Source organism: Rutilus rutilus (assembly GCF_951802725.1).
Source record: "Rutilus rutilus genome assembly, chromosome: 13".
Lineage (NCBI taxonomy): Eukaryota > Metazoa > Chordata > Actinopteri > Cypriniformes > Leuciscidae > Rutilus > Rutilus rutilus.
In genome coordinates, this window is record NC_140218.1 from 38698322 (window position 1) to 38725362 (window position 27041).

Genomic DNA, 27041 nt, shown 5'->3' on the forward strand with positions numbered 1-27041 from the left:
AGAATGTAGCAGCACGAGGATGGGATAGAATGACTTTAAGCATAAAATGATCTCTGCTAACGACTACGCCACCCTGGAATCTTGCCAGGGACAATAAAATATAGTTTGTTATTTAAGGAAACACAGGTTCGTCCACAGTAAGGCGGCAGGAGACGTGGGTACAAAAATATAAATTTGTTTTATTAAAGATAAATAATCAATATAAAATGCACAAACATCAACAGCACTCAATGTAGACAATTTTGTGGTTCCACAAGCACACATGGAGCGACCTGAGTCAGCAGGACAGGAGCCGAGGCAGAGCAGTGGATAAGGGCACATAAGGCCTCCACGACAAGTCACCTTTTCCGTACGCCTGTGCATATACACTCACACCAGTACACACACACTCACACCACTCAGCACACCACACTCGTGAGGGAGACCACCACCAACAATCCGCCCCTGCTTTGTGCACTCAGCTCCTGGAACAGAAATGTCACTGTTGAAACACACTCAGAATTGTCACTGTTGAAACACACTCAGAATTGTCACTGTTGAAACACACTCAGAATTGTCACTGTTGAAACACACTCAGAATTGTCACTGTTGAAACACACTCAGAATTGTCACTGTTGAAACACACTCAGAACTGTCACTCCAAGAGACAGAAATTGGAGTAGAGATGTTCAGTTTCACGTTAAACATATTACAAAATTCTGAGTCAAAATACAAAATAAAAACTAATACAAACGAAAAGAAAACTTTCCTGGTGTCACAAGACACAGAGACAACCCCGAAATAAAGGGCTCACATGGAGGCACACACACTAAAATAAACACAAAGGACAGTGTTTTCAGTCCTTTGTCCACAGCGGATCAAAGCAACAGCAAAAGCAGCAAAGCAACAGCGCCTCCAGAAGTAGTCCCACGCAGTCAACCGCACGGAAACTAATCGGTGGTGCAGATGCGACCCATTGGTCCGTACTACATCTATGAATTTACAAATAAACAATCAGACAAACTCTGTGATTTAACTGCTAACCATTAATAAAAGCGGTTTCTCTCAACAGATTTCCATTTAACCTAGGCGCAAATTTAAAACTACATACCTTTTAGGTGCGATCTCTGGGGACCAACTCAGTCAGACAGACAACATGCATGTGGGCTCATCCCATCTATCAGGTGGACAGCGTGCGCGTCGGCAATAACTAAGCATTCCGGGCATGAAGTATAACCAACCATACTTTGACCATCAAGGGTACAACCTCAGCCGAATGCCAGCCGTGAAAGCTTGCATGTCGCCCTGAAAATAAGCTAATGTTAGCTACAATATGCCATTGATCGGCCAGCTCACAACACCCAACATACCTGAATGACGACACGGGAAGGGGCGGTGCCTCATGACACCATACACTCTAACCAGCTTGTTTATATGCGCTATTACAGCTCACTGATAGGACGAGCTCAAATGAATTAATCAGCCACCTGCAGGCAGGATATATTTCATTAGACCTGCCACATAAGGTTAAAAATTTAATTGATGTTCAACAAATAAAAAACAGCTATAATACAGATGAGCAAATGATAAAGCTTGGGTTGCTGAATATTCGATCGCTTACTTCAAAAGCACTCATTGTTAATGATATGATTTCAGATAATAACCTAGATGTGCTGTGTTTGACAGAAACCTGGCTAAAACCAAGCGATTACATTACTTTAAATGAGTCCACCCCGCAAGACTACTGTTATAAACATGAGCCTCGTCTGAAACGCAAAGGGGGTGGTGTTGCTGTAATTTATAGTAATATTTTCAAAACCACTAAGAAATCAAGTTTCGAATATAATTCTTTTGAAGTGTTAGTGCTTAATGTAAAAATATATAGTAAAAATGATAAATCACGTTTGAGATTTGTGCTGGCTACTGTATACAGGCCACCAGGGCACCATACGGACTTTATCAAAGAATTTGCGGACTTTCTATCAGAGTTAGTATTGGCTGCAGATAAAGTACTAATTGTTGGTGATTTTAATATACACATCGATAATGAAAAAGATGCATTGGGATTGGCATTTAAAGACATTCTGAACTCTATTGGAGTTAGACAACACGTGTCAGGACCTACTCATCGTCGTAATCATACTCTAGATCTAATATTATCACATGGAATAGATGTTGATGCCGTTGAAATTCTGCAGCAGAGCGATGACATCTCAGATCATTATCTAGTCTCGTGTAAATTACATTTAGCCAAGGCTGCAAAGCCGACTCCGTGTTACAAATATGTTAGACCTATCACTTCTGCTACTAAAGATTGCTTTATTAATAATCTTCCTGATCAGTTTCATCATTTTAGCATCCCGGATAGCTTAGAAAAACTTGATATTGCAACAGAAACTTTTAACTCTCTCTTTTCCAGCACTTTAGACACAGTTGCTCCTTTGCGCTTAAAGAAGATTAAAGAAAATAATCCAACGCCGTGGTACAACGAGCACACTCAGGCCCTTAAGAGAGCAGCCAGAAAAATGGAGCGCAACTGGAAGAAAACAAAATTAGAGGTATTTCGCATTTCATGGAAAGAGAGCTCGATTGCTTACAGAGAGGCTTTAAAAGCTGCTAGATCTGCTTATTTTTCAAACCTATTAGAAGAAAATAAACATAATCCTAGGTATTTATTTGAAACAGTGGCTAAACTAACGAAAAAGAAAGCTTCAAACACAGAAGGTTCCAAGCAGCACAGCAGTAATGATTTTATGAACTTCTTCACTTATAAGATTGATAATATCAGGGATAAAATTATAACTATGCAACCGTCTACTACAGTATCGCATCAGGCAGTGCATTGTAGTCTCCCTGAGGAAAAATTTGATTCATTCATTGCTATAGGAGAGGAAGAATTTACTAAACTCGTTAAATCATCTAAATCTACAACATGTATGTTAGACCCGATACCGACTAAGCTATTGAAAGAGATGCTTCCAGAGGTCATAGATCCTCTTCTTAATATCATTAATTCCTCTTTGTCTCTAGGATACGTACCAAAAAACTTTAAGCTGGCTATGATTAAACCGCTTGTTAAAAAAATGCAACTTGATCCTTCAGAATTAGTCAATTACAGGCCGATCTCGAATCTACCCTTTCTGTCAAAGATACTAGAAAAGGCAGTATCTTCACAACTATGTTCCTTTCTAGAAAGAAATGATATCTGCGAGGATTTTCAGTCCGGATTTAGACCATACCATAGTACTGAGACTGCTCTCGTTAGAGTAACAAATGATTTGCTCTTATCATCCGATCGTGGTTGTGTCTCTCTATTAGTGTTACTCGATCTTAGTGCTGCGTTTGACACCATTGACCACAACATTCTTTTAAATAGACTAGAAAACTATGTTGGCATTAGTGGAATTGCACTAGCATGGTTTAAATCATACTTATCTGACCGTTATCAGTTTGTAGCAGTAAATGAAGAGATGTCTTATCAATCACAAGTTCAGTATGGCGTACCACAGGGCTCAGTACTAGGACCGCTGCTGTTCACTCTGTACATGCTGCCATTAGGAGATATCATTAGGAAACATGGAATTAGCTTCCACTGTTATGCCGACGATACTCAGCTCTATATTTCTTCAAAACCTAACGAAACTTACCAATTCACTAAATTAACAGAATGCATAGCTGATATAAAAAACTGGATGACTCGTAATTTCCTACTTCTAAATTCTGAAAAAACAGAGATTCTAATTATTGGACAAAAAACTTCCTCACGTAATAACCCAGAATACTGTCTAACACTTGATGGCTGCTCTGTTAAGTCTTCGTCGTCGGTTAGGAACCTGGGTGTGCTCTTTGATACTAATCTTTCATTTGAAAGTCACGTGTCTAGTATCTGTAAAACCGCATTTTTCCATCTTAAAAATATATCTAAATTACGCCATATGCTCTCATTGACAAATGCGGAACAATTAGTCCATGCGTTCATGACCTCAAGGCTAGATTATTGTAATGCTCTACTGGGTGGTTGCCCTGCACGCTTAATAAACAAACTACAGCTGGTTCAAAACGCAGCAGCTCGAGTTCTTACCAGAACCAGGAAGTATGACCATATTAGCCCGGTTCTGTCAAAACTGCACTGGCTCCCTATTAAACATCGCATCAATTTTAAAATATTGCTGATTACTTACAAAGCACTAAATGGTTTAGCTCCGCAGTACTTGAGCGAGCTCTTAACGCATTATACTCCTTCACGTCTATTGCGATCTCAAAATTCCGGCCAGTTGATAATACCTAGAATATCTAAATCGACTGCTGGCGGTAGATCCTTTTCCTATTTAGCACCAAAACTTTGGAACAGCCTTCCTACCATTGTCCGGGAAGCAGACACACTCTGTCAGTTCAAATCTAGATTAAAGACACATCTCTTTGACATAGCGTTCACATAATACATTATAGACTTCTATAATTCAATATTAGGCTGCATAGATTAGGTCAGCTGGAACCGGGAACACTTCCCATAAATCCTGATGTACTTGTTACATCATGAGAAGAATGGCATCTACGCTAATTTTAGTGTCTTTGTTTATCCCAAGGTTTTCCCGCAGCCTGCCGGATCCAGGCCGTTTCCAGATCTGATGAAGGACCTTCGCCTGAACCCGGTGTCAACGCAGTGCTGAAGGGCCAACTAGTCTCTCCCTATGGAGGATCCCTTTCCCACTCTACAGATAACGCGTCGTCGGGAAAACTCAATTTGCGTATCTACCCCGAATTGATAAAATAAAATAAAATTCTGAATCAAAACTATAAGGAAACACCAGTAATTTGTTTAGGTTTGGTTTGTAGGGAATTCCAAACCTGCACACATATATTCAAACGCACATAACTATAGAACCCGTTCTTAATGCGCATCTGAACGCCATCAGCGTTTCTCACAGGTTCGCTAAAGTCTGTGTAGAGAGAATGGTGTCGTCTTGGCGGCCCTAATTTAAAAACAAATGATCGTTGCGACGGAAGCGAATCAATCAAAACTAACTTTAGCTGGAAAATAACTTTATTAAAGAACCGCTATAAAGCCAAAACAATCTTACGTTATATTATACATTTATCTCTGTGAAGCTGCTTTGAGACAATCTACATTGTTAAAAGCGCTATATAAATGAAAATGACTTGACTTGACTTGACTGATGATAACAAGCAGAATCATTGAAGAAAAGAGAAAGAAGAACTACAACTGACTTCCGGAGATGAAATCCACTGAAGATAAAAGACAACATTAAATCCCTCAAGATCTCAGCAGAGGAGAATTAAACAAATCCCCAAACAGCATTACCAGCTTCTCTTATTACCAACTAGTTATTGAGAATTAATTGAGGTGTAGATGTTGATGTTTAATTGGAAATAATAGGTTTTGTAACGTCACCATTATGGTGATTAGTGTTTCATTTAGTTGGTCAGTTTGATTTGCCTTTTTTGTGTTCTTTGTAACAGTGTTTACCAAAACACAAAATGTGTTACATAGGTGATATAGTTTAAACCATCAGGAAGTAGAATAATTCACTAATCTCATCACTGACCCAAAATTGCTTTTATGTTATTAATAGACTGTCACTAACGAAAAAAAATATTGCCACAGATCAGACATTCTGAGTTGTGATTTATAAATATATTGTATGGAAAATTATTTTAGACACACACAGACATTAAGAATTAGCATATGAATCTCAACAATGGTGACATGCTTCATGCAGCAATGCATGCTGGGAGCCACCATATTCTAAAACTAATAGCTCCCAGCATGCATTGCAGCATGAAGCATGCCACCATTGTTGAGATTCATAACCTGAGTCTTGATGTTAGTGTGTGTCTAAATATCTTCTTTTCTCACAATATATTTAGAAGTTAAAATTCAGAATTTCAGATTTTTAGCAAAAAAAGTATTTATGGTAAAAATCTATTTATAACAAGTAACCTCTTTAGGTCATTGATAACAAGTGTCAAACATTTATCTTTATGATGATGAAATATATATCACCTGATCATCTTTGTTTATGGTCTCCTTTGCAACAAATTATGTGTTTTGGAGAACACTGTTACAAAGACAACAACTAACATAAAAAAATATAAAGTCTCAAACTGCCCAACTAAAAGAAACACTGATCACCATAATGGTGACCATTTTCAATAAAAATCAACATCTAAAACTCTGTTAATTCTCAAAAAGACCTTCTGTAGATGATTGACAGAAATAAGGTCAAATTGGTTTGTAATAAGAGCGATCTCATGTCTTTTTAATTGATTTCATCTAAGGCTGTGTCCGGAAGTCAGTTGTAGTTCTTTTGTTTCTCTTTTCTTCAACGATTCTGCTTGTTATCATCAGGTGTCTTCAATAATCAAACAATTATCACTCAATTAATCACTTAATTATCTCATTAACTCTAACACTGCTTCAGTGTTACTTTAACACCCTGCTGGTGGTTCCCATATAAACACAGAGGAATTTAACACCGGGGAATTTACAGTGTGTGTTCATGCTGTAAGCCCTGGTTTCTCAGAAGGTTTTTCTCCACTAGCAGTCAGTATGATCTATCGAGAAAGCTGTAATAGAAACGACTGTAGCACTGAATTATTCTGTGTAGAGCTGCTTTGCTGCTGACATTGAAGTTGTACTTGTAATGGCTAAAGTTTTGACTGTAAAGCTTATATATTCAGGATATACAGTATATACTCAAATTGATGGACTCATAATGCAATAGCACAGAGTGTCTATAGATCGGGATGTTTGACCCACTCTCTAGGTGTTGCAGCAGGTATCCTGTGATCTCTCCGTTGGGTTTGTGTGGAGCTTCCCAGTGCAGCGTGACCTCTGTCTCAGACGGGCTCTCAAAGGTCAGGGATGAAATTGGTCCGGGAGCTAGATGCCGAGGAGCACACGTTCAGTTAATCTAAATCCACATTCATAGAGGATCATTCCACATGCACTAAGAAAAGTGACCTTACCGCCCTCTGGAGTGCTGAAGTGATACGCCTTTGAATGCGGACCTTCACCTCGGCTGTTGAAAGGTGCCACTGTCAGAGTATAGTTCGAGTAAAACTGCAAGTCGCTCACAACCTCCTCCACCTTGTGTCCAGGAACCTCAATCACTCTGTTCTTGTCCGATCGGATTGCCAGGCCTCGTCGGCTGTGAGTTCTGGGGCCCTTCCTTCTCAGATGGATCTCAAGAGAAAAAGAACGCAGGATCACACTTTATATTAGGTGGCCTTAACTACGATTTGATGCAATTTACTAATCATATACATACATGTTGGAGTATTCTAATATTACTTTTAAAGTTCTTGCATTTAATGAGCAAGTGTAGTTACTCTGTTAACCCTTAACCATAACCCAACCATCACCCTAAAGCCTAACTCTTAACCCCTATAATCCTAACCCACCCTACCTCCTAAACCTAACCTAACCTCAAGCTCATCAGCATTAAATGAGAATCTTCCAGAACAACATGTAGTTACACAGAAAATCATAGTCATGTAAGTGTTTTAGTTTGTAAAACTAATGCATAGTAGTTAAGGCCAGTAGTTAAGTAAAATGTAACCGAACCCAGCTATGAGAATCAGCAGCCAAGTGCAGAAACTGAATTATGGTTTAAGATCGTGTACCTTGTAGCCTAGCAAGAGTCCGCGGACAGATTCTGGTGTGACTGCACTCCATCTAACCATGACCGCAGTTTTGTTCAGCTCGACGACTGACACTTGTGACGGGGCTTCCAGAGGTACTGTGAGAGATTGACAGAGTTGATTTTGAGTTTACATTGTTACAACTTCTTTGTCAAGGATAACACACTTAAAGTTGCATAAACTTATTTCCATTGTGGTCTTTGACTTTTTTTTTTGTTGAGTTACTCTTTAAAAAGATTTCTATAAAATACTGTATTCAGAATCTGGATCAAAGCAGAGGTCATTTTACTGTTTTACTGTAAAGTTTACTGTCACAGTTTTTCCCAATTGTTTACACACTAAAATTACAACTTGAAACACAATCACCAAAACCTGAAACTCATGTTCAAAATCCCTAAACCAAGTCTGCGGAATTGGAGGCTCAGTCTTGCTTTACACTCAGTTTTCAATTGTAAATCATTCTGTTTGCAAAACTCTACACACAGTTCTCTACATCAGGCACAACATTCAAAATGATCAAATCTCTTTAGCCCTTGTTTAAAGCAACACAAATCACAATGCCATGCTCTTTACACTAATGTGCAACACCCGCCACTGCTCACCGGTAGAAACAATACTGAATTTTTCACTTTAAAATCAGAGCTTAACCACTATAAAAGGACAAAATGAGCTGACCTGTATCAAAGGACTGACCTTTTCTCAGTCTAGAAAGCTCCAAATTCAAAAATAATTTCACATTTCTTCTACATAAATGACCTATTTTAAATACACATTCATCTTTCCAGAGGTGAAGTATCCCTTTAAGTAGAGATTTTGGGTATCTATACTTTACTGGAGTAATTATTTTTCAGCCGACTTTTTACTTCTACTCCTTACATTGTCGTGCAAGTATCTGTACTTTCTACTCCTTACATTTTAAAAATAGCCTCGTTACTCCTATTTCATTCCGGCTTGTTTTCATTCCGGCTTGTCATCTTAAAAAAAAAAAAAAAAAAAAACCTCTCCAGATAAATCGCGCCATCCGGAGAGAGTGAATTTGACTTTGGTTGGATGAGAAGTATAAACATTGAGTGTTTGGTTTGGTGAGCTTTTGGGCTAGAAATCACCGTCCCAATCTGGCAACACTGTGCACCATTACAACAACACTTATAGGCAACTAGTCATCATATCTTCCGCTCCATGAAACACGTTAATGCTCAGTAGTTCACATATATGGTTCTTCAATGTATTTCCATTGTACTAAAATGTGTTCATTTTCAATGGGCATATATGCGGCTGAAACAGTAGCCTAGCGCATCCCAAATCTTTCAACATTAACATTTTAATAAAACGTTATGGTCATTATGGCATTTAGAAAAAACATTTTTTGAGTAGGGGGGGTAGTGCACTATAGGCCTGTGGCGTGGCCTAGGCATTTTTTTTTTCCTTACATTACTTTTCCTTTTATACTTCAAATAGTTTTGAAACCAGTACTTTTACACTTTTACTTGAGTAAAAAGCTTGAATTGATGCTTCAACTTCTACAGAAGTCTTTTTAAACCCTAGTATCTATACTTCTGCCTGAGTAATGAATGTGAATACTTATGACACCTCTGATTGTTGGTAGACAAATCTCTCTTCATATGACGTGTGTGTGTGTGTGTCTGTCATTTTGGTGTAAAAAACTATTTTGGAAAGTGATTAAAATAGTTTTGAATGCAGTGTTTGTAGAGTTTTGCGTTTGTGGTTTTGTGATTATAATTTTGGGAAAGTGGAACAAAGGTTCAGCAAACATATGTAAATCATTGGGAAAAACTGTAACAGAGGATGTTGAGAATCCTCAGAAAGTAGGAACTGTGTCTTTCTGATCAACACAAAACTGGCACTAATCAGCGTAAAGCAACCTGGACATTATGAAAATGCTGGGCTAAGATAAAGCAAAGCATGGGTCAAAGCTAACGCAGCAGGCTTTCATGAACTCATCTAGATATTAGGAAACGCACAGTCTTCTCCCGAGTAGCCGCTCTTTGCAACTGGTTCTGGTCCGGCACCAAGGTCATTGGCTGCCTGAACTTTAATTTCAAAGGGGATGAAGGTCCCAGTGTCTTTCACGATGAACGGAGGATTTGAGACGCTGCTTTCCTTCCAGTGTAGATCTCCGTCTGAAGATTGACGCCAGTAGATCTTGTACTTAAAACCTGGTCCATTAAAATACTGTCGCTCCAGTTCCTTCCAAATGCAAGAAAGAAAACAAGATTAAACATGATCCAAATGTCAATCTTCTCTTCATCATGTGCAATATGGCTCTCTCTTTTGGAGAAGACTTTTCTCCAGTACAAGATTGTTAATCACCTTCCATGTGATGACCATACTGTTTGGATCAGTAGAGACAGTCGTCACATCTTCTGGGTTCATTTCAGGTTCTGTGCACAAGAGAGATTGTTAATCCATAAAGCTTTCTTAACTCTTTCCCCGCCAGCGTTTTAAAAACAGTTGCCAGCCACCGCCAGAATTTTAATCATTTTCACAAAAATGTTCATGGCCCCCAGGATATTTTGTTGTATGAATATCTGAATATGCAATATATCAAAAGAAAGAACAGTGCCTTAAAAATAAAAAATAAATTATATATATATATATTCTTTATTTGATTTATATATATTATTTATATTAACTTCATGCATTCTTTTTAAAACACTTGAATGTGGGTAATTTTCATTTTGCCAAAGACTACATTTAGATCAGATTCAGAAAGATTATCAAAACTTTGATGGAGTAAATTGAGTCCATCAACACCTGATTTTTTATTTATATGCCGTTTAATGTTAATGATCGCGTTGTTTTACATATGCATCTGCTTACATATGATATCACTTGTTTCTGCATGTTTTCGTTTGATCTGGTTTGGTTTAGGGGTGAGGTCATGTCTCATTCGAAATAGGCTCTATGCACGATCGCTTCCGCGTTTTGTCTCAGCCCGCCCAGTTACATCCGGTGCTGCGTCGGAAGCCGTTTTTGCATTAGGTGGAGATAATGGCAAATTACACTCGCTGTTTACAAGAACTTCCAGCGGTTAACGAGAATGATGTTAACAATATTGTGAGGCAGTTAACTGCCACACATATGAGTAAGAAAGAGAAGTTCTTTAAATTATAAATTTCGAGCTACATCGACAACTTTGAGGGTGAGTATTCTCTCATATTCTTTCTAAAATCGTTGTCTCCGTTTCTGAGAAAATGAATTTTATTGAAGTGAATTGTCCTATAGAACGCGCTATGCGGAAGTAAAGACGCCGGCTGAGATCCTACCGGAAATACGTCAGCAGCGTTCGTGCATAGAGCCTATTCTTTCAAAATCACCACTTTGTAAAATAGATTGGGTTGTAACTTCCATTGTATTTTTCCATGTATGTCATGGAGTGTTCCAGAGCTCAGAGGATCTTACTGGCAGCTGGGGTGCTGTACGAGTCTGAGGGAGGACTGGGCTCGCTGCGTCCTATGGCATTGACAGCGCTGATCCGGAAGAGGTAAGTGCTGTACGGCTGCAGATGGACCTCCAGGTGTTTGATGTCGTGAGGAACGGTCTTAAACTCCTCCCACCGGGAGGATCCGGCTGGATCCTGCTCCTTTTTCATCTCTAGAACATACTCTGGTGGACAACAGAGACGGAAGACCACATAATCATAATGTAGCTGAACCATGAACAAAACATGATTTGAATCAGATCTTTTACTAAATTCACAAATCGAACAATGAGTGTCTGCTGTCTAGAGCAGTGGTTCCCAATTCCAGTCCTCGTGCCCCACTGCTCTGCACATTTTGTAGGTCTCTCTTATCTGACACACTCAGTTCAGTTCATGGAGTCTCTCCTAATGAGCTGATGATCTGGTTCAGGTGTGTTAAATAAGGGAGACATACAAAATGTGCAGAGCAGTGGGTCATGAGGACTGGAATTGGGAACCACTGGTCTAGAGTCTGGATGTTTTGTTCCTGAATAAGACAGAATGGATCCAAAAAAGTTTTTTTCTGGAGCATTTGGAGTGTACTGAGGATTTGATCGACAGGGCCCTTAATACTCAAAAGAGGAAAAAATTTGAATCCACGAGATATTCTCCAAATGAGCACACTTTTGGACTAAAGCCCAGAGGGACGTACACAGCAAAAACCAGTGTAAAATTGTGACAGTGTTTATTTAACTCCACACTCATGAGTGTTAAATTAACTCTGAAGCAGTGTTAAAGTTAATGAGATAATTAAGTGATTAATTGAGTGATGATTGAGCATTATTGAAGACACCTGATGTTAACAAGCAGAATCACTGAAGGAGAAAAGCACTATTTTAAGTCACCATTATGATGATCAGTGTTTGCTCTAGTTGGGCTCTTCACCCTTAAAGTTTTAACTTTAGATTCTGTTTGGCTGCTGTAACTGAGTTATGACTGCCAGATGAACAAAGAGAAAAAGTGATCAGGTGGTGTTGGTTTTGACATAATAATTATTTGACCTGAATCACTAAACTCATTTAGAGCCTTATCTCTGATTTAGATTTATATTGTTGATTACATAATCACAGTGATTCTACAGCATTAGATCCAGAATTTTCTAAATTATCCAAAGAATTTCTTAAAAGTAGTTCTGATAAAAAACACGCACAGATATCAAGAATCAGTGTATGAACAATGTTGACAAAAGGAATACTCAATTAGGAAAAGGAAATTACTAAGACAAATCAGATCATAATTTATTCCTACCGCAATGCATGATGGGAGCCATGAATGAGTTTTGATTGGTGGCACCCAGAATGCACTGCAACATGCTTTATTATTGTCACCATTGTTGAGATTCACTGGCTGATTATTGATGTCTGTGTTCAGAAGATAAATACTTTTTCAAAATCTTTTGATCAGAAAAACTTTTAAGAAATATTTTTCATTATAATGAAAATGCAGAAAATAATATGCTTTAGAATCACAGGCTGCTGTAATCAACAAGGTAAACTTAACTCTCTAAATGAGTTCAGGTCAATCGATGATTGATGAAAGCATAACTAACATCATCTGATCACTTTTTCTCTTTGTTCATCTGGCAGTCATAACTCAGTTACAACAGCCAAACAAAATCTAAAGTTAATAGTTTAAGGGTCAAGAGCCCAACTAAAGTAAACACTGATCACCATAATGGTGACTTACATTTTTGTTTTTTTCTCCTTTAGTGATTCTGCTTGTTAACATCAGGTGTCTTCAATAATGCTCAATCATCATTCAATTAATCACTTAATTAATCATTCACTTTAACACTGCTTCAGTGTTACTTTAACACTCACATTTTAACACTTTAACACTCTTGACTTTAACTATAGTTCAGTAAAAGTCTCTGATGAGAAGTGCACAGGAGTTTTTTTTCTCAGTGGATGTATAAGAGGTTCAGATTTCATATTAAAGCCATATCTTCCTACAAACATTAAGAAATTACTGTCACTGTAAGATTTTTACAATAAGACAGAGACAAACCTCAAGCCTTAGAACTTTCAGTTACACTTTATTTCTATGGTGATGGTGATGACATGTCAACTAACTCTCATTAGTAGACTGTACTGTTCAGGTTCAGGTTAGTAGAGTATGTTGACATGTATTTGCAATATAGTTACTTATAGCCAGTGGGATGTATTTAAGTGAACCATCGAAATAAAGTGTTATTGACCTTTCTAATGATTTATAGTTTGTCAAGATTAAATAAATACAATAAAACATAGGAAGGGGTCAATGGTGGGCTATTATGAAAATAGTCAATGATTTGATAATAATTACCAGATACGGGACTGTTGTTGTCATCGCCTGGCATCCAGGAGAGGGTGACACTACGGTCCATCTTTTCAGACAACTCCAGCGAGTGAGGAGAAGCAGGTTTATCTGAGGAGTGTCAAACACATGAATGTGCTTCAGAAGCAATGACATGTAAAAGCGCATGTCTAACTGGAGGAGACAGACTCACCCTGTACGGTGATGGAGCCCGTGGCGCTGTCGGAGTCGAGTTTAGTGCTGATCTCACAGCTGTAGGTTCCTGAGTCCTTCATCTGAACATCGGTCACCTTCAGAGAGCCATCTTGGTATCCAGTGTACCTGCAACCATGTGGAAAACGCAAACATTAAACACCAGCAAAGCCACCAAAATATGGAATTCATCCATGCAATGCAATGCATACAACTTCACGAGTTCCTTTGCCCATGTAATCTTTAAGCTAATAAGGTTAAGCGTATTTGGCTTGCTGTCCGCAGTGGAAGCAGCTTCATCTCGAGCTCAGATACACCCCAGTGGGACTGCTAATGCTTGGATGAGGAGTATGGTAGCGAGATGCCTAAATTACATTGGTAGGGTATAATTGGTATTGGTATAGGTGAGCGAGCATCTGCTTATATGCTCCGGCAGTTAACTGAAAGATTAGATGGGTTCACTCCTCCCGAAATTACATTGTGAACTTCACATATGACAATCTGGTTTTACCAACACTGCATTGAAGTTATTGCTGTGTGCAACGTTTAGATATTCATGGGATTGTTTTGATCACTTAGTGGACAATGGGCGATAAAATGGCAAGACAATAGACAGTACAATTAAAGGCACATTATGTAGTTTTTCGCCGCTAGAGGTCGCCTATTCAAAACAAAGGAGTAGCTTGATGACGCTGAGATTGAGTGTGGAATCATGGGAGCTGTTGTCTTCATCTCACAGCAGGTGGAAAAGAATCCGACAGAACTTGGGCAGAAATAATATTCATGAAGAGATAATTAACATTACTGTAGTACGAAGCAGAGCCGGGCCGAGTGCGGTGGAGCGGGACGAGGCCGCTGGAGAGATTTCTCAAGAGCAGCAGAACTTTATTATGTCACCGCTTCCACTTCTTCTGGTCAAGAGTATGTGGAGTACCACAGCGCTGTTTTATCATTACATTTGTCTGTTGAAAACGATGTTATAACGTCACTCTGTGCGTTCGCTCGGCGGCTGCTGAGAGACACTTGTTGCGCACTGCAGTGAGTGAGATCAATATTACAATATCATATTAATAAATCCTGAATGGCTTGCGTTGCTAAATGGCATGCAATTCATTTGAAAACAAATTGTATGCTGGGGAAAATGCTGCATTACTGTTACTAAAAATAAAGCTGGATCTGATAATGTTATGTTATGTGTTTTTCTCTAAGGCATGGTAAAAACATGGTACTCACGGAAAATCAAGAAAATATGCAATTCAAATAATAAGATTAACAGTGTCAAGCTATATAACAGTTTTTTGTTATATAAATGTTATTTTTATCCAAAAATCTTACATATTGTGCCGTTAAATGAATGCAAATAATAATGACTACATTTAAATGTCTTTTACACAATATTTTACTCAAAATGAAGAAAAAAAGACCAGAATCAACAGAAAATCAGTTGACGAGGTTGGTAGATTTTAGATACAAATAAGCTCAAATCTTGTGTTTACTTGTTATCAGATGTATCGATCTTGCGTCCGTCCATCTTCCACTGAACTGTGGGATCTTTTAACTTGTGGTCCACTGTATATTTGCACTGTAAAACAGCATCATTTCCACGTACAACATGGAGATCCTGGGGAGGGTCTACAATCTTAGTTCTGTCTGGAGACATGAAAAGACATTCATGACTCATTTTACTTCCATAATGTGACAAAATTCCATATAAGAGATGTGGGTAGGAATGGATCATGTGGTGAGAAATGTATGTTTGTGAATGTGAGTTAGCAGCAGGTTTCTTAAGGACTACTTCCCTCCCTGTGGAACCATCTTCATGCATTACAAATCTATTGTTATTTGCTTTTGTTGCCGTCATCTATTACTTTAACATTAACCGACTCTAAATTAATGCACAAACTATTGCCAGTAATATAGAAAAAGGCTTCATCTACAACAGTAGCCAACCCATATAGCAACAGTGTGACGGCCCAGATCCGGCCCACATCTGGCCCACATGTGGAAAGATGATCCGGCCCACATCTGGCACATGTGGAAAGATGTGGGCCGGATCTGGGCCGTCACAATGTTGCTATGTGGGTAAACACTGTCAAAAAATGTGTTATCTGGCTAACAATAAACAAGGGCCAGTGTGGCTTCGTTGATGCAAACCTCAAAAGCTCAAAGAAAAGAAAGCTGTTCATCCACAGTTGGTTTACATTATCACATGTTTAAAAAGTATTTTAAGTGTAACAGATATTAAGGTAAGGTGTATTAAGAAAGCACATTGTTCAGTTAGATCTATGCTACTTGTGATGATGATTTTCTGATGGATATGGACACTTACTCAAGACCGTCAGCTCAGCACTGATGCTCCTGTTGCTGTCTCTCACTGAGCATTTGTAAGTGTTGCTGTCCTCTCTGCTCACGTTACTGATCTGAAGACTTCCATTGGTCATCTGAGACATTTTAGGATTAGCATGAGCTGGACCAGTGCCTACAATCGCCCTGCAAACATCAAGTCGCACTGGATTAACCACACAAGACAACATCACATCTGAGAATCTGGCAGACAAACCCCCATTCATACTGCTTTATTATTAGTGCATTCATCTTTCTCAAATATAGGTTATAAGCTGCTCCAGATGTAAACATCTTTAAAGAGATTTTTTTAATGATACAAATATAAAGTAATCATTATATACTTAATATTGTAAAACTCTTGCTGTAGAGTTCTGCTCAGCATGGATTTAGAATCATAATTCATTAAACTCTTTCCCCGCCATTGACGGAATTTTACGGCTTTCCGTGTTTTCACTGTTATACGGTAGGGGGCGCTATTACACACCTTCTGAAAGAGCTCTGAATCTCCTGATCAAAACACGGAGAAGAAGATGCAAAGATTATCATTGCTAAGTGTGTTGGGAAAATATACAACACATGCTCACCAGTCCACTTTGGGTAGCGGGGAACCGAAGGTTCGGCACTTCAGCAGGACGGTTTGCCCTTCTGAGGCACTGGAAACGAGCCCGTCCTCCGTCAGGATTTGAGGAGGCAGCTCTGACCGACACAAGGTACAGCCGTTATAGAAATATCTCTCGAAAAACAATCAGTATGTGGTTATGTTGGCATGAATGAGGTCCAAAAAGAGGTTCCACTCCTTTTTTAACACACAATACATCGTTTGAACCCTTTCTGGAGTGATATCATTCCCATCCTTTCTACCGCGTTGTGTGAACATGCACTAATAATCAAACTGCATTTGATCAAAGTTTACACTAATAACACTCACCAGCAACATGGATGTGTGTGTTGACCAGGATACTGCCGTGTTTGTTGGTGGCCATGCACTGATAGACTGCTGTATCGCTGTACTGAACGTTGGTCAGGATCAGAGTCCCAGAAATCACCTGCCGTCTGGGGTCCATATCCGTCCCTACAACACACAGAGAACAACAGAAGCCTTTAGGTCTACAAGGAGAAACATTGTCTGAAAATATTGCAAGATTTTGCCTCTGCTTAAAGACAGCCTTTCCCTTCTGCAGGGATCCATAATAGACAAAAAGCTGATCTGAGGTCCTGAATGTGTGCGGTCTACATAGACAAGTAGAAGGGCTGCCTCTGCGACCTTTGTAAAGATGCGGGGCGACAGGGTCAGGCCGAAGGGGAGGACCTTGGACTGGTATGCCCATCCCTCGAACGCAAATTGTAGTAACGGTCTGTGCCAAAGGAGAATTGAGGCGCTCGATCCCAATTCGTCAGTTACTAACGTAACTCGTAGTGATTGACTGAATGGGAACCTGATTTCACCAAGTGCAACATGTTCCTGGATCAAAATTCCATTCAACCAATCAGATTTGAGGGACAAGAGTTTAGGCTCACAACCAGGATTTGGTGCTTCAACATCAGCGTTAGGGATATCTTATGGGTAGGGGTAGGGTTAGGGGGAGGGATGTAGTTAGGATTAAATTTTCAGACAGAAAGTTTCACAACTTGGCAAAATCAGGATGTAGGAGGAAATAATCAATGTACTTATTGTGTTCATGTTGTATTGTAAAACACTTTTGCTGCTATTGAGGTGTGATACGGGTAAGGTTAGGGACAGGTGTGGTAGATTGGGTAGGTTTAACGGTGAGTTAAGGTGTAAGGGAAGGGTCAACAGTGTAATTACAAATGTAATTACATAAATTAATTACAGCTGTAATTACATGCAGGTATTTTTAAAATATAAGTACAATGTAAAAACATGTACGTACACAATAAGTCCATTGTATCAAATAAAACACTTGCCTGACGGCTCATGCTACCGCTAACCCGTACGTCAACGTACATCCTTATGCATCGCTTTCTGCCAGGACTTTTACAGGCTTTTCCCAAACCACTGAAGTGACGTCGACGTACGGGTTAGCGGTAGCATTAGCCGTCAGGCAAGTGTTATTTAAATTAACTCCTGATGTACTTACAAACTTTCCAATGCCTCGTTTTATGAGTAAACAACCTATTTGTACTACTGTAGAAGTTTGGTACCATTCTGGGCATTATTAGGGTACTAATTTACCAGATACATCATAGGATCCATTAGCGACTGCACTAAGCCATCCGGCTGATTTCTCTAAATAAGCTCTAACTTTAATAATGTTCAACCAAGGGAAAAAAGGCTTCTGGGGGGGTGCTTGGCTCGAGGTCATGGTGCAAAGGACCCTAGGTTGATTTTACTCCGAACCATCCCTTTAAGGCTGAGATGACTCCATATTTAATATACACAGATTTTGTGGCTCAGATAAGGTCCAGTTGTGGTTTATTTCTTTGCTCTTGGCTGACATGTGGCATTGCTATGGCCTGCTTGTGGCCCAGATCTGGCAAACAGGAGTGAGCCGCCCAAGGGCCGTCATTCCACGCTGCATGTGGGCCAGATCATCTTTCCACATGTGCCAGATGTGGGCCGGATCACAATATTGCTTTGTGGGATTGAGTTGAACATTTTGTTCCTGACAACAAATGAACATGAGTTTGAAGTATGTATTTCCTTTTGCTTGGAAAAACCTGGCCTAAACTGAAGTAGTGTTTTAATTCTTCAATTATTGAAATAAAGAAATATTTAGTTAATAAACTTTTATGACAGAAATATACTGTAACTACATGTAGCCTAAATTATTGAATTCCTTCATTATCAACACTTTAATAATGCTACAGTCTAGAATAGCGAGTTAAGTGTGAATTGCGACTTCTCTTTGTCTCAGAGCTCCTCTCCTCTCAGAGCCTGTGGGGGTTTGTAGGGGCAGTTCAGTGGCTTTATCGTGGGGGTTCAGGACAATAAAGGTGTTAATGTTCTGTCTTTTATATGGAGAGTGTCAGATAGCTGATAGCTGACAGTCTGATGATACAGAACAGGCAAAGGCAAAATTCCTTTCAGGATAAATCTCTCGATGTGTCCAAATGTAGGCCCTATATATTTTTTAATTATAAATATTGTAGCTAATGTAGCCTATTTAAATGTGATTGTCAACAATCTTGCATTATCTAAACATGAACTGTTGACGAAACGCGTTCATGCCAACTAAACGAATGTGAGTGAGCAGCAGCCTCACAAGCAACCGCGTTTTATTGTAAGGTGAATTCAACAAGACATTCTGTTTCTTTTAAGCAACAAATGCTAAATAATTTGTTACAGTTGTTTTTTGTAATTGGTGTGGATGACACACAGCGATACAGTATTTTTCAGCTGTATGATGTGTTTCTACTCTGAAACATTTAATAGAGAGAGAGACCCAGCGCACGCAGGGAGATAGACAGAAGAAACTTGCTAAAAAGAGATCCAGTGCATCCGCGAGAGAGGCAAAGAACAACGCCTGTTCTTAATGTACGTTGCTTTGTAGTATTTTCATTTTGTACTGTTTAACCCCCTGGGGTCGGCGGTCGCGCCGGCGTGACCAGCTCGCTTTTTTCTTATCAGTGCAAAAGAGACTCAAAATACTCTGTTGATTTTGATCTTACATATAAGTCTTATACACTGTTAGACCTTACCGGGTTTTTTTACAGTAAAATACTGGCAACACTGTTGCCAGTAATATACTGTTAATTGTTCAGTTATTTACTGTAATCTAAAGTTTGTTTCTGTAAAAATGCACTAAATTAAAATTCAAGTTAACTAATTACACTTGCAGAAACCGACTGTCTAAAATTAACCAACTGTCATTTAAATGTATTAACTAAAATTTCTAATGCATAAACAACGTGAGCAAAGTATTACTGTGAACTTCTTTCATTTGAGACCACTAAAAAACTATTGCACACATAAAGAGATTTCCACTGGACCAGCAACTACACAGTCACCGCCTGTTAAATAAAGCGACATGCAGCATATCATCAATGTTTCTAGGTCTTCTCCTGGACTGAAGCTCAGGCTCTACTCTTCTGCACAATGGTGACCCAAAAAAATTATTTTACAGTAAACTACTGGCAACAGTGTTGCCAGTATAAACCTGTTTTATAACTTACAGTTTATTACTGTTAAAATACATTTTGTGGGTGTGACTTTTTTATCTTACACTGTTAACCCTTTCAACCCCACAGGAAAATCCACACTACAAAGAGTAAAAAGTAACATTGACGCAGTGTTACAGTGAGATAATTAAGTGAATATGTTGAATAATAAGTTAATAAGTGAAATAAGGGATTGTTGAGCATTAGTGAATAACGCCTGCTGTTAACAAGCAGAATCACTGAAGGAAAGAGGAACACAAGAACAGAAAACAGAGAAACACTTCCAGCCATTACACATTATTACACTTATTATTAACCAGTATGACTTTATTTCTGTCATACATCTACAGAAGTTGTTATCGAGATGTTTAATTGAAAATGTTTGGTTTGAAGTTACCATGATGGAGATCAGTGTTTGCTTTAGTTGGGATGCTGACCCTTTATAACATTAGTATTTCACCGGCCGAATGACCTGTGTCTTTGCACTTGTTCATACACGCAGTTTGTGAATGATTGCAGTTATACTAATTATGATGAAAAAAATCATTGTATAGCCTGTTCATACATTAAATCTCTTTCAGTTTTTAATTCTGTATCAAAAGTGTCATATTACCACCACTGTGAAACCATAGTAATAAATTACAATCATCATTTTTTTTAACACATAATGCACAGCCTAAAAAAGAAACAGAGCTACAATGTCTTGTAGAAACACAGAAATATCAAAAATCTGCATATGTCTCTCATCAATGGTGGCAATAATTTATTTGTATTTATTTATTCATGCAGGAGTGCATCCTGGAACCCAGCATGCATTGCGACATGAAAGTTTTTATTGTCACCATTGTTGAGATTCATGTGCTGATTGTTGATGTCTGTGTGTGTCTAAGAGAAGCAGGAGCTCAAAACGTAATAAAGCATTATATTATTTCAATATTCTTCAGAATAACTAATTACAGAAACTTTGCTCTATTTCATTATAGATTAACAGATATATGATTAATATGAAAAACCCATAAATCCAAAGCTTTTACACTGGTTAAGATCAGAGAATCAGACATGTCCAGTATGACTATGTAATCATCACAACAGTCATAAACACCTTATCACCTTTCTCTTGACTTTTTCTTGCTATAACAAATGTGTTTTATAAACTCATAGTTAAAGCAGTCAGAGAAAAACTGGTATAATAAAGTCAATGGTTCAAGAGCCCAACTAAAACAAACACTGATCTCCATCATGGTGATAATAACTTTATTATTTTCAATAAAACATCAACAATTAAATATCTGTTAATTCTCAACAATAACTTTTGTACAAAAAAAATAAAAAAATGTTAAACTGGTTTGTAAACTGGTGTCACACTCAGTGTTGCTGGAAGTCAGTTGTAGTTCTTGTGTTTCTCTTTTTTCTGTTCTTGTTTCTCTGTCCTTCAGTGATTCTGCTTATCAGGTGTTCATCTGTGTCTCAATTCACTCACTTCTTTTCATTCACTCTGTCAAGGGGACTATATTAGTGAACTAATGTAGGGAATAGTGAATGAGGGTATAGGGTGTAATTGGGAAAACAGCCTCTGAGTGTCGATTTTGAGCACTGTTCATTTACAGTATATTCCTGTAGGCTATTTTTGTTTTCTACGGTATATTACTGTTTTAATGGAAAATGGTATGATATTGTCTGAATTAGGCCTTTTTGTACAGCAAGGGTTAACAGTGTACATCATTCTGTTTACCTTGGATTTACCTCAGAAGAATTAGAAGAACGCGATTTGAAGATGAGAAGATTTTTAAGGTAAGACATGTCCACTCATAATAGTAAGCATGTTATTGTTGTAAACTTTACATTGTAGCAACTAGTCAAACTGGTGCCAGACTAAAATGTAAGTTATGAAATGAGATTGGAGTAAAAACATGAAGCCTAATGTCGTACATGTATGTACATGTACACAAGGATGTTTTTATGTTTGATAATAAAACACAGCATGATAAAAGTAGGCTTGTATGAGTGTTTACTCTAATATGGTGAATATTATATTGTTTAGACCAGTGTTGACTGTTAAATACTGTGTTTGTGGATATCTGCTCAAACATAGATATGTATAATATGGTAACAATAATATTTCATAGTTTGGAGCGGCTCAATCGCTTCTGTAAATAATCTACGCACGCGCTGTGAGTTTGAGTCAGTCGCGCTGTGTGTTTGAAAAGCAAAATGCGCCAAACATTAGGCTTCATGTTTTTACTCCAATCTCATAACGTCATAACAAATGGAAATATTTAAAGTAATATATGATAATCAATAGGCTATATTTTTCTCTAGTGCAGTGTTACTGAAGTGTTCATTTTTAACGATTTATAAGCTGCATGCTATAGGTTATTGTTATTATTATTTGATGCAGCCCTATACGTATATGCCTACAAGGCAAAACACACCTGGTGTTCATTATCTATCTATCTATCTATCTATCTATCTATCTATCTATCTATCTATCTATCTATCTATCTATCTATCTATCTATATCTATATATATATATATATATATGTGTATTTTGTACATTTTAAATCGCAATTTTAACCAGAAAAATCTAAAATGTATTCCCAAAATCGTGCAGCCCTATAGTTTCTCTTGATATTAGCTGTTTTTTGTTTTTTTTTATCAATAAATGAAACTTTTCAAAAGTTTTTATTTTTGACAAATATTAAACTAGAGACAAAATTGTGAAGATGGTGGAGCCGAGATTCAAACTTGGAACGGTTGAAGCCCCGCAAGGCTCATATTGTAGCATAGACCACACAGCTATCATCTGAACGCTGTCTTATGAGCATGAGCTTAACGTCTTACTCTCATGAAAAGCCTCATTGCGGTTACATTTTTCTATTGCAATGTTTTATGTTGAAATGTTTTCATCATTTATTAAAGAAAATTATACTAATCATAACAATCTACTGTAAGCCTATTTAATTCTTAAAGGTGCATTGCGCAAGTCTCTGAGTTTTTGCAGAACTATGCCCCCTTCTGGCAACACGCGAAACTGCAACCAGAGTTGTGCACGCGGTTACGTGGAGTTTGCGTTGGGGTTTGGGATAATGGCGGGTAAGCGTGCCAGGTAAGCGTGAACGCGCATGACGTCACGCCCAGTCGATTCCGACCCGAATCCCTCTTATTTATTTTACTGTACAGGATTATAGAGGCAATCGCAGTGATCATAGAAGGGCTCATTCAGCCCATCAGGCAATTGTTTAAGCATGTATGGTTTAGAAAAACGGGTATTTTTAACATGAAATGTTGCGCAATGCACCTTTAATAAAGAATGCTAAAACACAAATGCTGCCGACTAACATCGGTTAACAAGTCCTGACAATGTTTTAATTTTACGATCATTTAGTTGCATTTATTTCACTGTTATGTTTCAGTTAATACACTCTCCTAAAGGAGTATTAGGAACACCATACTAATACTGTGTTTGACCCCCTTTCGCCTTCAGAACTGCCTTAATTCTACGTGGCATTGATTCAACAAGGTTCTGAAAGCATTCTTTAGAAATGTTGGCCCATATTGACAGGATAGCATCTTGCAGTTGATGGAGATTTGTGGGATGCACATCCAGGGCATGAAGCTCCCGTTCCACCACATCCCAAAGATGCTCTATTGGGTTGAGATCTGGTGACTGTGGGGGCCATTTTAGTACAGTGAACTCATTGTCATGTTCAAGAAACCAATTTGAAATGATTCGAGCTTTGTGACATGGTGCATTATCCTGCTGGAAGTAGCCATCAGAGGATGGGTACATGGTGGTCATAAAGGGATGGACATGGTCAGAAACAATGCTCAGGTAGGCCGTGGCATTTAAACGATGCCCAATTGGCACTAAGGGGCCTAAAGTGTGCCAAGAAAACATCCCCCACACCATTACACCACCACCACCAGCCAGCACAGTGGTAACAAGGCATGATGGATCCATGTTCTCATTCTGTTTACGCCAAATTCTGACTCTACCATCTGAATGTCTCAACAGAAATCGAGACTCATCAGACCAGGCAACATTTTTCCAGTCTTCAACTGTGCAATTTTGGTGAGCTCGTGCAAATTGTAGCCTCTTTTTCCTATTTGTAGTGGAGATGAGTGGTACCCGGTGGGGTCTTCTGCTGTTGTAGCCCATCCGCCTCAAGGTTGTGCGTGTTGTGGCTTCACAAATGCTTTGCTGCATACCTCGGTTGTAACGAGTGGTTATTTCAGTCAAAGTTGCTCTTCTATCAGCTTGAATCAGTCGGCCCATTCTCCTCTGACCTCTAGCATCAACAAGGCATTTTCGCCCACAGGACTGCCGCATACTGGATGTTTTTCCCTTTTCACACCATTCTTTGTAAACCCTAGAAATGGTTGTGCGTGAAAATCCCAGTAACTGAGCAGATTGTGAAATACTCAGACCGGCCCGTCTGGCACCAACAACCATGCCACGCTCAAAATTGCTTAAATCACCTTTCTTTCCCATTCTGACATTCAGTTTGGAGTTCAGGAGATTGTCTTGACCAGGACCACACCCCTAAATGCATTGAAGCAACTGCCATGTGATTGGTTGATTAGATAATTGCATTAATGAGAAATTGAACAGGTGTTCCTAATAATCCTTTAGGTGAGTGTACATCTAGGCCTCCTAACAAATTTAAATAACACGAAGTAACCTATTGACATGCATAGCCTTTCTAAATTATAGAAAAACTGGGCACACAATGTTAACGTTTAGCCTACACTGCTTAAATCTGATGCAATAATAGAAGCCCATATTTGTGTCGGTTCAAAATTTGTACTGTAATTTCAGTATTGTGATTATGAATTTGTTTAACTACAGTGATTTACTTGAATGTATCTTCTACCAGTTCTCAACGAGCCACGGCAGATTACACAATAGAGAGAATAAACTTCTGTGATTATAGCGCCACTTAGCGGTAAAAGGCAGCAAATACACATCCCCAATTTTACCGCTGCCAAAGTATTATTCTGGTTGAGTACCAACTGTATGACAGAAATAAAGTCATACTGGTTAATTATTAGTGTAATAATGTGTAATGTTGTAGTTCTTGTGTTTCTCTATTTTCTGTTCTAGTGTTCCTCTTTCCTTCAGTGATTCTGCTTGTTAACAGCAGGTGTTCATCACTAATGCAATACTAATAACCAATTATCTCACTGCAACACTGCATCAATGTTACTTTTACTCTTTGTAATGTGGATTTTCCTGTGGAGTTGAAAGGGTAAAACAATGAATGTATTTTAACAGTAATAAACTAAGTTATAAAACAGCACTGTAAAAAAATGACTGTAAAGTTTACAGCAACTTACTGGCAATTTTGGTTGCCAGTAAGCCTGTAAATTTACAAGATTACCGTAAATCATCAACTACAATTATACTGTAAAAATACAGCACACCTGTAAAAGCAGAAAAAACAAGAGCAGCTGTGAATTTACAGTTCTTTACTGTAACCTTTACAGTATGAATTAAAACCTGTGTAAACTCATTTCATTTGAGTCCACAAAAAAAAAAGAATGTTTCTAAAAATTTAAATGAGTTAACAAAACATCAATTTAACTCAGTCCTATTGCAGATAATTGTTAGTTAACATTAGCACACATGCATGAGACGAACAACTTAACAAGAAAATCATCAATGCATCAGCAACTACACAGTCACTGCCTTTAAATACAGCAACACACAGCATATCATCAGTGTTTCTCTGCTCATCCTGGACTGAAGCTCAGGCTCTACTCTCCAGCACAATGGTGACCCACAAAACTCAACAGAAAAACGCTTTAAATCCCTACAGATCATTAAACACTAATAGATCTTCACTATATCATTATGTGCACAAACACATAAAATCACATAAAGTAAATCACAGAATTTTACTTTGTTTGACTGTGTAGTTGCTGATGCTTTGATGATCTTTTTGTTAAGTTCTTCAACTCATTCATGTGTGCTGTTGTTAACTAGTAGGATTTAGTTAAATTGATGTTTCTAGTTATCTAAGTCTTTTTCTTGACTCAAATGAAATAGCTCACAGTATAAATATTTAATGGCAATTGACCAATCAATTTCCTCAAATGAAATGAATTATCTCAGTGCATTATTAATAACATACTGTAAAGATTACATTAAAGAACTGTAAATTCTAGGGCTGCTTTTGTTTTGCTGCTTTTACATGTGTGCTGTATCATTTTACAGTATAATTGTAGTTTATGATTTACAGTAGTTTTGTAAATTTACAGGCTTACTGGCAACCAATTGACAATGGGTCACCATTGTGCTGAAGAGTAGAGCCTGTGCTTCAGTCCAGCAGAAAATCTAGAAACATTGATGATTTGCTGCATGTTGCTTTATTTAACAGGCGTGACTGTGTAGTTGCTGGTCCAGTGCAAATCTCTTTACTTACTATGTTTTATCAGTGGTCTCAAACTAAATAAGTTCACAGTAATACTCTGCTCACATTATTAGTGCATTATACATTTTAAACGACAGTTGTTCAATTTAAGGCAGTCGGTTTCTGCAAGTGTTGCCAGTATTTTACTGTAAAAAAAAAGCCTGGTAAGGTCTAACAGTGTAGATGACGAGATGAAATGGAGCTGTGGCCACTTGTGTACCTGTGATAGGAACTCCATTGATACTCCATGTTACGTTTGGGGTTGGTATCCCATCAGCCTGACACAGCAGTTTCACAGTCTCTCCTGGGGCGTACAGCTGGTCCTCGGGCCACTTGGTCCAGTAAGGAGCAGCTGCAAACAATCAAAATCAAATACTTTCAAAACCAGGGTGTCAGTGATCTCTTTGATTTTCTTAGTCAGTGTAGGGTTTTAAAACAAGTAAGACTTCATTCTGTTCTGTTATTTTCATTAATTTTTTTGGTGCACTGTAAAACCTTGCTGTAAAAAGTGGCCAAATTCTGACAATAAAATACCATTTTCCATTAAAAC

The 27041-nt window shown here is 38.3% G+C and overlaps 1 protein-coding gene and 1 long non-coding RNA gene across 6 annotated transcripts in view; both read right to left on the reverse strand.

The window, feature by feature from the left end:
- Positions 1-27041, reverse strand: part of l1camb (L1 cell adhesion molecule, paralog b) — an 85691-nt gene that overhangs the window by 25350 nt on the left and 33300 nt on the right. For all 5 annotated transcript variants that reach the window (XM_084427233.1, XM_084427231.1, XM_084427234.1 and 2 more), the window contains 13 exons: positions 26712-26843; positions 16887-17030; positions 16543-16654; positions 15942-16102; positions 15109-15262; positions 13614-13741; positions 13430-13531; positions 11068-11271; positions 9976-10046; positions 9627-9852; positions 7627-7742; positions 6970-7186; positions 6761-6883 (listed from right to left, as the gene is read on the reverse strand). In XM_084427233.1, coding sequence (XP_084283359.1) covers positions 6761-6883; positions 6970-7186; positions 7627-7742; positions 9627-9852; positions 9976-10046; positions 11068-11271; positions 13430-13531; positions 13614-13741; positions 15109-15262; positions 15942-16102; positions 16543-16654; positions 16887-17030; positions 26712-26843 — 1890 coding nt within the window. The remainder of the gene's footprint in view (positions 1-6760; positions 6884-6969; positions 7187-7626; positions 7743-9626; positions 9853-9975; positions 10047-11067; positions 11272-13429; positions 13532-13613; positions 13742-15108; positions 15263-15941; positions 16103-16542; positions 16655-16886; positions 17031-26711; positions 26844-27041) is intronic.
- On the reverse strand, positions 160-2883 carry LOC311301862. The gene is made up of 2 exons (XR_014629515.1): positions 1091-2883; positions 160-971 (listed from the first exon to the last, which is right to left on the reverse strand). It is a non-coding gene; the product is annotated as an uncharacterized lncRNA (long non-coding RNA).